At 47.5% G+C, this 9,812-nt stretch overlaps 2 protein-coding genes across 2 annotated transcripts in view; one reads left to right on the forward strand and one right to left on the reverse strand.

Moving 5' to 3' along the window:
• Ccs (copper chaperone for superoxide dismutase) overlaps nt 1-5,008 on the reverse strand; it is a 13,850-nt gene extending 8,842 nt beyond the window's left edge. Inside the window, exons 1-2 of the mRNA XM_021208367.2 lie at nt 4,890-5,008; nt 4,543-4,615 (exon numbers count right to left, since the gene is read on the reverse strand). Of these exons, the coding sequence (XP_021064026.1) occupies nt 4,543-4,615; nt 4,890-4,928 (112 nt within the window). The 5' untranslated portion in view covers nt 4,929-5,008. The remainder of the gene's footprint in view (nt 1-4,542; nt 4,616-4,889) is intronic.
• A 54-nt stretch (nt 5,009-5,062) lies between these two features.
• Nucleotides 5,063-8,235, forward strand: Ccdc87 (coiled-coil domain containing 87). The gene has a single exon (XM_021222142.1). The coding sequence runs from the start codon at nt 5,173-5,175 to the stop codon at nt 7,738-7,740; it is 2,568 nt and encodes an 855-aa protein (XP_021077801.1). The 5' UTR covers nt 5,063-5,172; the 3' UTR covers nt 7,741-8,235.
• Nucleotides 8,236-9,812: the final 1,577 nt, after the last annotated feature.

A 9,812-nucleotide genomic window follows, 5' to 3' on the forward strand; every position in this document is an offset into this window, starting at 1 on the left:
AAAAAAAAAAAAAAAAAAAAAAAAAGGCAACAAATATATAACTATCAGTAAATGAAATAACGGAACCATATGCTTCAAACCTGTGACTTTTAGAGCATGTGAATTTCAGCACAATAAAGCTATTACTCACATTAAGGAGAGCCATGGCTCCCATCCTAAGATCTGACACTGAGCATGTACTATTGACTAAGCTCTCTTCTTTCTTTAAGATTTATTGATTATATGGATGAGTGCTTTGTCTACTTATGTGTATATGCACCATTTGCATGCAGTGTGCGGTGAACCCAACAGGACGTTAGATCCTGTCTCAGTTAGGTTTCTCCTGGACCATTGTGAGTTGCCATGTAGGTACTAGAAAGCAAAGCCAGGTCTTTTGCAGGAGCAGCCAGTGTCCTTTCCCACCAACCCCTTTCGAGCCCGAGAAACCCTTATTAGTGTGCTTTACCTGGAATGTTGCATTTCGTGTTCTGGTTAACCCTGGGAATTTATCTATTTTACAGAGAAGGCTATCTAGGCACAGAACAATGTGGCAATGTATGGAAAGTATACAAGTTGCAGAACTGGAACTCAGTCCAGGCAGCCTATCAGTCCAGGCAGCCTAGCTACAGAGCAAAACCAATTAGCCCAAACCTTCTACTCATGGTAGAAAGACCTAGCCCACGCTTCCTGGGGCTCCTGGACCCACCTCCACACACCCCACACACACACATACACTGTCCACTACACTCACTCTAGAGCTGAGCACGCACTCTGCTCTGATTACACTCTATTGCTTCCCTCACTAGGCTGTCAACTCAGTGAGGATGGGAACTATGTGTGGTCCACAGAGGTCAAATTTAAAGTAAGTGTGTCAAATCAAAGCGCCAATAAAGTCCTATTACCTTTGAAATCTTTGAAGTCACCTTGGCGTGGATAATTCCTGTGGAGTCCATTAGAGAGCATCAAATCACCTGACGCTAAAGTTACAAGTAACTGTGCCATCTGACATGGATCGGGAACCAAACAAGTTCCCCACACTCTTAACCACTGAACCATCTCTTAGCTACACACCTTTTTTGAAAGGTGGTCTCAATTTGTAATTCAAGTTGGCCTTGAATTTACACTCTATCTCAACCTCTTGAGTGCTAGGATTACAAGCCCAAAACAGCTTTCAGGGCACTGAAGGGACATATTGTTGAAGCCAGGTTTGCTAAGACTGTGTTTTGGAATGGTAAATGAAGATCTTTTTTTTTTTTTTTTAAAGATTTATGTATTATTATATTTAAGTACATTGTAGCTATCTTCAGATACTCCAGAAGAGGGAGTCATCTTGTTAGGGATGGTTATGAGCCACCATGTGGTTGCTGGGATTTGAACTCCGGACCTTCGGAAGAGCAGTCGGTGCTCTTACCCACTGAGCCATCTCACCAGCCCCCGGTAAATGAAGATCTAATGGAGTTGGAGCCATTCCACTCAAAGTAACATATTCCAGCCAAAGTTTTTCCAAGGAGCATTCTTGCTGGGGAAACAGTCAGGTGGGACTCTGGGGGACACAGAGCAATTTTAAGGCTTCCTTAGGCTTCTTAGTAACCAAAAGGAGACTTCAGATAACCATGTTTTCTGGTCTCAGTAAGTGAAATCAACTTGTTTTTTTCCTAGTTGAGCAGGAGAGTTTCTGTTTACAGAATACACTGAGGGGAGAGTTGCCCAAGACTTCAGGAAAGAGAGCTTTACTCTCCTCCCAAAGGTCATGGGAGGAGCTTGTCCCTGAAGTCCTTCACATTGCCCTACAGTAACTGCGCCTTCTGTTTTTTCTCCACTGAGCCCTCACTAAAGGCTGGCTTGGTTATACTCCAAGATCTACCTGCCAAACAGACCTACCTGCTGTACTGCTGGAAGCCCCTCCTCCTTCTGGTTCAGAGTGAGGTGGGCAATTCTAAAGGGGATAGTCACAAGGACCATTCTACTCTAGCCCTCCCACATCCAGAGCACAGAATCAGTTCCTCCTGGGAGATCTTGGGTCTGGGAATCCATGCTATGCCAGGCCAGACCATCAAAACCCTTCTCTGCTGTGTGTGCAAAACACAATCAGGCCTCAGCACTTATCCTAGACACCTCACTTCTCCTTAGCCTGCTCCTGAACCCTCTCTACAGACTTCCTGTTTTCTTTCTTTAGTCCAGTGATTCTCAACCTTCCCAATGCTATGACCCTTTAATACAGTCCCCCAGGTTATGGTAACCCCCACCATTGTTGCTACTTCATAACTATAATTTTGCTACCATTATGAATCGTAATGTAAATATCTGTGTTTTACAATGGTCTTAGGCAAACACCAAAGGGGTCTTGACCAATGTGGGTTAAGAGCCGCTGCTTTAGGAGCTGCCCTCAGGGAAGCCAAGGTGATGGGTTTGTTTATTTATTGGCATGTATATGTGTGTAGTACGCATGCATGTTCCTGAGTGTGGGGGCACTTGTGCAGGTGCATATGGTGTCCGCCTGTCTTCCTTAGTTGCTCTCCACCTTTTATGCTGAGGCAGGTTCTGTCACTTGGACCCAGAGCTCAATGATTTGGTTAGCCTAGCTTGCCAGCTTGCCCTGGGACCCCTACATCTATCTTCTAAGGGCTGGGACTACAGGAGGTCTGTCTGCCACACCAGACTGGCATCGACACAGGTGCTGGCAGTCTGAACTGGACTCTCATACTGATGCAGCTATCATTTCTACTGACTCAGCCATCTTCCTTGACCCTGGCAAACACATGGTTCACAGACACATGCACGCAAAACACCCTTACATATTAAATAAAACAAATTTTAAAAATAAACCTTAAAAAAAAAAAAATTCACCCCAAGACAGGCAGATGGCTTAATGGATGAACTGTTCGGTTTGGTTCTGCTTTTTGCTTTGTTTGGGTTTTTGGGTTTGTTTTTTGTTTTGTTTTGCTTTTTTTTTTTTTAAATTATTTTATGTATGTGAGTACATACACACCAGAAGAGGGCATCAGATCCCATTACAGATGATTTCTGGGAATTGAACTCAGGACCTCTGGAAGAGCAGTTAGTGCTCTCAACCGCTGAGTCATCTCTCCAGCCCTGGGTGAACTGTTCTTGCTATACAACTGACAGTTGGAAGCAGAAAACCAACTCTGAAGTTGTTCTTGACCTCCACATGTACAACCCCCTCCCCAAAGCACATCATGCACACACTCACTGATAATAAATCAAACAGTAGTTCCAGGTCAGGTGTGGTGGCGCGCGCACGCGCATGCACGCACACACGCACGCACACCTTTCATCTCAGCACTCAGGGGTAAAGGTAAGCAGATCTGTGAACTGCGGGCCAGCCTGGCCTACACAGTGAGTTCCAGGACAGCCAGGGCTATGTGGAGAGAGACCTTATCTCAAAATAAAAACAAAACGCAAAACAATCAGTTCCTCCAGTCTCCCTCCTAAAATGTCACCTTTGCCTGTAAGCTCTTCTCCTCTTTCCTCTTACAATCCCCTGAAATTGAGTGGGCTCTCACTACATGCTCAAGACTTGCATCAACTAATTCACTCCTAGTGACAACACTGTGCTATGAACACTGTTCAAACACTGCAGAAACAGAAGCGTAGAAAAGTAGCACAAAGCTGTGTTAGTATGTGGCAAAGAGGGCATACCAATGTAAACAGATCTAACTCCAAAGTGCATCTTTGAAACTATACGCACTGATCCTATATATCTGTGAAACTATACGCACTGGTCCTCCCCTGCCAGTGTCCTGGACCAGAGTCCTGGCTTCAGACTCTTACCTCCTCCTTTCCCGGTGCCACCATGGCTTCCCAAGGAAGTGTTCTAGGAACACTCCTTTGCCAAAGCTTATACGATCTTAACTAAGCATAGGGGTAAACATTTTCCCTCAGAAGCCCCCAATGTCTAATCTATACCGGCTGAAAGGTTGAATGAACATTTAACAGAATCAAAAAAAGCCAGTTTCAAGCCGGGCATGGTGGCGCACGCCTTTAATCCCAGCACTCGGGAGGCAGAGGAGGCAGATTTCTGAGTTTGAGGCCAGCCTGGTCTACAAAGTGAGTTCCAGGACAGCCAGAGCTATACAGAGAAACCCTGTCTCGAAAAACCAAAAAAANAAAAAAAAAAAAAAAAAAGCCAGTTTCTAGCGTCAGGAAGATGATTCTGCCTTTCATAGCTTTCCTCTTCTGCCAGGTCACCCACCTGCAGACCTCCTGGGTTAAGGTTCCCGAATTGGGCCAGGGATGCTGTCTGCTTTCTCAGAACTGTGCTGTTTCCCAAACAAGACCTCAAGTGTCCCCCCCCCCCCCGAATGCCCTTGGTAGGAGGTGCTCTATACTCTGGCTAGTTCCATGCTGTTCAGCAGCTGGACAGGCAGTTCGTACTAGAAGAAAGCTCTGGCTATGCAAAGCTTGAGGCCTACACTCTAGGCTCTGCCCCTGCCTCTCCAGGACTCTGAGAAACTTCCTTTCATTCTTTCTGCATCTGTGCATTCGGAATACCGCTAAACACAACCCCTGGGCTGATCCCAGAAAGATTTAGTCTGCTCTTACCTGCCACCCCTTTCAGGGTCTTGTGCACAGCGTCCACACAGCTCTGACAATTCATCTGCACTGCAAACTCTAGCTGTGAGGGAAGCAAGGCCCGGGTACGTCTCAGACATGATCCTGACTCGCCACCTATTTATTCCACATGACTACTCTTCAAATTCCTTCTTTATTATCTCATGAACATTCCAGGATCGTGGTCTTACCCTCCCCCACTCCCACTGTGAGGGGCATCCCCACCCCTAACCCCAGAGTTTCACCTCCCCAGGAGCCTGTTCTTTCCTGGCTTCCCAAGATAATGATCACCCCAAGGGCTGAAGTTATGCGAGGCTCCACATGAAGCTTTTACTCACCGCACACACAGTCCTACCGTCCCCCGACTTCGAAGCCATCCTGTCTGTTGTCACTGCCTGGGCCGCACAACCGGTAGGGTCCAGAGACCAACGCAACTCTGCTTTGTGGGATGGGCGGAGTCTCGGGGGCCGCCCTTAGCTCCACCTCCTTGGCGCGTGCGCTCGCTAGGCTGAGGCCTCAGAGCTGTCCCGTAGTGCTACCGGCCGCGCAGGCGCATTGATGCGGTTTCCTTAGTAACCATTTGGCGTCCTCTACCCGCTCAACGGGAACCACCTGGTAAAGATGGAATCACACAGTCAGGAACCCGACCTCAAACCGATTTACCACCGGTTGCTGAGTCCGCTGTCGCTCTTCCCCAGCAAGCCGAAGCCTCCTCCAGAGCCTCCGAAGCGCCCCTCTCAAGATGCCGAGCCTTTGCAATCCATCCCGTTGGCTAAGCTGAAAGTTGGGCCGCTGTGCCGCCAGGTGTCCAAGCGGCTAGCAAGCAGCGGGAGGGCGGCACGAGTAACTGCCAAGGACCGACTTCGTCTCACTGAGGTCATCCTAGAAGAGCTGAAGTGCAACTGGCGGGAACCTCCTTTAGAACCCATTCTGGACTACGAAAACAACCAGAAGCTGCGGCGGCGGCTAGAATCCTACGTGCTGATTAGTAGTGAGCAGCTCTTCGTACGCTACCTGCACCTGCTGGTGACCCTGCCGACGTCTAGAAGGGTCTTCACTGAATCAGCCACCCTCAGCCGGTTGGCAGTCAACCTTGCCAGGGATTGCACAGTCTTCCTCACCAGTCCTGATGTCTATCGCTGCCTGCTGGCTGATTTTCAGACCTTGTTAAATTTAAAGCACACCCAGGGAGACATAGTCAAATTGCGTCCCCCTCCCTGTCCCCCTGGGACTTTCAAGCTCTGTCCAATTCCCTGGTCTCACAGCACTGGCTTGGACCATGTGCCATGCTCTAGCCTCAACCTGAACTACCTTGTCCAACTCAGCCGCCCGTATGATTTCCCCAGTGAGCCCGAACCTGATCCAGTGGAAGAGTTGAAATCCATCCCCCAGCTGAAGAGCAGACAGCAGCTCCTCTGGGTGCCCTCCATGATAAAGGAAAAAGAAATTGAAGGGAGACCCTCACCGATGGTACCACTGCCTAGCAGTTCTCCCAGCAGTGAGAGTCCCCAATTCCCCACTTCACCAGTCCATTCCTGGCTCCAAAGGGGCCAGTCCATGCCCTGTCTTCATGAGGGGTGGACTCTGGCAGATGAATTGGGCCTTCTTCCTCCCTCCCCTCATCCCCTCACCCCGCTGATCTTGGCTTCAGAGAGTAAACCACTACCATTCCGGGACATAGTGGCTGAGGATCTGAAGCAGAAAATGAAGATCATGACAATGGAGTGGAGTCGCTACTCCCTGCTGGACTCTGGCCTGCCTCCCCTCCTCGGGGTCCTTACCCGGCGCCTATCTGCGCAGCACCACCTAGAGGAACTGCAGCAAATGATCAAGAGCCTGCAGGAGGAAGAAGCCTCCGGAAAGTGGGATCTCCAACCTCCAAGAGTCATCCCGCTTCACCCACAGCCAGTCACTGTTACTTTGAAGGTACACGATCAAGTCATAGTCCAGGTAGCCACTGTCCAACTCTCTGAAAGATACTTTAATGACTCTTTCCACGTTGAGGGGGCTGGAGTCCTATACAACCATCTGACTGGGGAACTGGATTGTAAAGCCATCGAAGAAATGGATTCGGATCGCCTTGTTGGGAACACCACCAAAGAGGTATACAAGGAACTGATGAGCCGAGTCTCTATTAATCACTTATCTTTTGAGGAAGGAGCCCAAATTGAGCCTTCAGCAGATAAAGACTGGTCCTCCTACTTGGCCTCAGCTTTTCTATACCAAGATAAACATATGCCAATCATCAACCATAATCTGGTTGGATTTTACTCCAGAAGAACAAGCACTCCGCAGCCAATCCCTGAGAAGATGCCTTCTCTCACATTACCCCCAAGGCACAAAAGCTGGGACAAGCGACCAAACAGACACAGTGTATGGATGAACTGGATGAAACCCTCGGTGTCTTCAGAGGACTACTTCAAGTACCTCTCCTCTCAGGAGTCGGATTTCCTCCACGTCATCTTCCAAATGTATGAAAAAGAGGCTCCTGTGGAGGCACCAATCCCTGTCCAAGAGTACCTAGATATTCAGCAACCCCCTCCCCTGCTGCAAGATGAAGAACTGGAGTTCATGCCAGGAAAATGGGATTGGAGTTCAGTGATAGAGAATGGCTCAGGACCTGGGAAAGCCTACATTCATAACTTGCAGCAGCGTCTCAAACGACTGTGGGTCATGTTGGAAGTCCCTGAACAGAATCGGCTAGACATGGTCATTAAATACAGCTCCAACGCACGCCTGCAACAGCTACCAGCATTGATCAAGGCTTGGGAGCAGGTCCTGAAGCCCATTCAAAAGAGGGAGTTGTTGCTAGGAAGACTGGAGTGGTTTGAGCAACAAGCCTCCGACCCCAATCGCTTCTTCCAAAAGCCTGATTTGTTGATGAATCGATTACTGGAGGAGAATCGGTTCCGTAGCTATCTCCAAAGGAAGCTCAATCGAATGGAATCTTCTTTGGTTTCCTTGTTGGAAAAGATAGAGTCAGTCTTTGGGGAGCCAGTGACCTTCAAGGGGCGGAGCTATCTGAAGAAGATGAAGCAGGACAAAGTGGAGATGCTGTACTGGCTCCAGCAGCAGCGGCGGATTCGCAATCTGACCCGGGCCCAGAAAACTTTCCACCAATCATCCATGTTCACAGGGAGCAGCAGCCAGGCTTTAGTAGCCCCTGGAAATACGCCCACTACTCGCTAAGGGGGCCAAGTGCACCAAAACCCTTCCTCACCCCCAAATGCTCACATAGAACTCTCAATGACTTTTGAAGAAATATAGATTATCTTCAAAAAAGATTGAGATTCTTTTTCTTGATATTCTAAATAAAAGGATTCCCAAACTTGGTGTTCCCATGTATGTCAACCATCCTGCACAATACAACCAAAATCCCATATCAGATGGTCCCTTGGAGTTCGTTATAATAGAGGTCAGACAGAGCAAGTGTGATCCTTAAACAAATATAGTGACTATCTCACTTCACTGAATTGGCTGATTAGAGCTCCAAATCACACTTGTTTAGGCCCAGTAGCATAATCCTTGATTGCTAGGGCTCTGGAATTAACAGACATATGTAAATCCTGCCTGTATGACTTATGGTAAGTCACCTAACTTCTCTCTGTGAGGATCTGGGTCCATGTTGTCACTTCTAGTGCTTACATGTTGTTAGCAGGACTTGTTAATACAATCACTTGGTATATCAAGGTGTATACTGAAGAGTAAGTTTCCAGGGCTGGAGAGATATAACCTAGTGTTTAAAAAGACCTAGTGGATTCCTAACACCCACACTGGTGGCTTGCAACCACCTGTAACTCCAGCACCTGACACCCCTGGCCTCTGTGGGCACCTGAACATATCACACAGACACACAATTAAAAATAAGAAAAAGACCAAAAGACCTCCAACTCCGAGTTTTCTTCCCTGCAAAACAACTGTTATCAGTTTCTGTATTTAGCAAGTTTTGTTGAGGCACCTACAAGGCGTTAAATGCTCAAACTGTATGTTGCTTTCCTCTTCGTTCTTTTTGTTTGATTTGGTTGGTTTTGTTTTGGACAGGGTCTCACTATGTAGTAGACCAGGCTGGGCTCAAATTCACAAAGATCTATCTGCCTTCCTCTGCCTCCCACTACTCTACATTTTTTGTTGGTGGTTATTTTCTGTATCACTCTCCGCCTTTTGCAAAGAGAGGTGTCCTTGATGAGGGGTTCAGACTATGCTGTCTGCAGGCATAAAGACAAATGCCTCATTTGTTGTTAGAAATCATGCTGATTTAGTAAAGTGTGGCTGTAAACTCTCCAAGACCTGTGACTCCACTAGCCCTGAGTAGCTAGCTACACTTTCAACTCCAGAAATGGTTTGCCTCTTGTTCAGTGGGCCTTGAGTCTAATGAGGGTTATCATGCGGTGCTGGAAGCACAGGTGTCATAGTGGCTAGGCCTATTAGGTGTGACCCTCCTCTGGAAGCTTGAATGAATCCTTCAAGTACAAACATGAAAGCTGGTCCTCAGGAAGGTCCCTGTCTTTTCCACCACCTGGGCCTGACCTCCCACTTCTGGGGGAGGCGTGGATAGCAATAGGCTGTATTTTCTATTTTTTTTTTTTATTTACTTTTGGTTTTTCAAGACAGGGTTTCTCTGTGTGTAGCCCTGACTGTTCTGAAACTTACTCTGCAGACCAGGCTGGCCTCAAACTTGGTGATCTACCTGCCTCTGCCTCCCAAGTGCTAGGATTAAAGGTGCATGCCACGACTGCCTGGGTAGCTGTATTTTTTTAAGCTTTTTTTTTTTTCCCGAGACAGGGTTTCTCTGTATAGCCCTGGCTGTCCTGGAACTCACTTTGTAGACCAGGCTAGCCTTGAACTCAGAAATCCGCCTGCCTCTGCCTCCCAAGAGCTGGGATTAAAGGCGTGCGCCACCATGCCCGGCATTTTTTAAAGCTTTTATAACTTTGTATATCAGGGTTCTCAAAAGGAACAGAACTTAGAGAATAAATTTATATATGTATGTCTATTATCTACACATAGATATAGGTAAATAGACAGACAAGAGTTTATTAGACTGGCATTATAGGATGTCCAACAACTAGCTTCCAGCTAGTCCAGCAATGGTTGTCTACCAATGGAAGGTCCAAGAATCCAGTAGTTGTTCAGTCCATGAGGCTGGATGTCTCAGCAGGTCTTCAGTGTACATTAGAATCCCAAAGAAGTCGGCTCTGATGCCAGTGAAGGGCTGTTCTGTGAGAGTGAGGGCGAGCAAGCAACGAGAAAAGCTTCCTTCT

Source organism: Mus pahari, chromosome 1, assembly GCF_900095145.1.
Source record: "Mus pahari chromosome 1, PAHARI_EIJ_v1.1, whole genome shotgun sequence".
NCBI classification, from domain to species: domain Eukaryota; kingdom Metazoa; phylum Chordata; class Mammalia; order Rodentia; family Muridae; genus Mus; species Mus pahari.

Excerpts from the sequence above, each read along its gene's own strand:
- Ccdc87 (XM_021222142.1), top strand. The coding sequence starts at position 5,173 with ATGGAATCACACAGTCAGGAACCCGACCTCAAACCGATTTACCACCGG.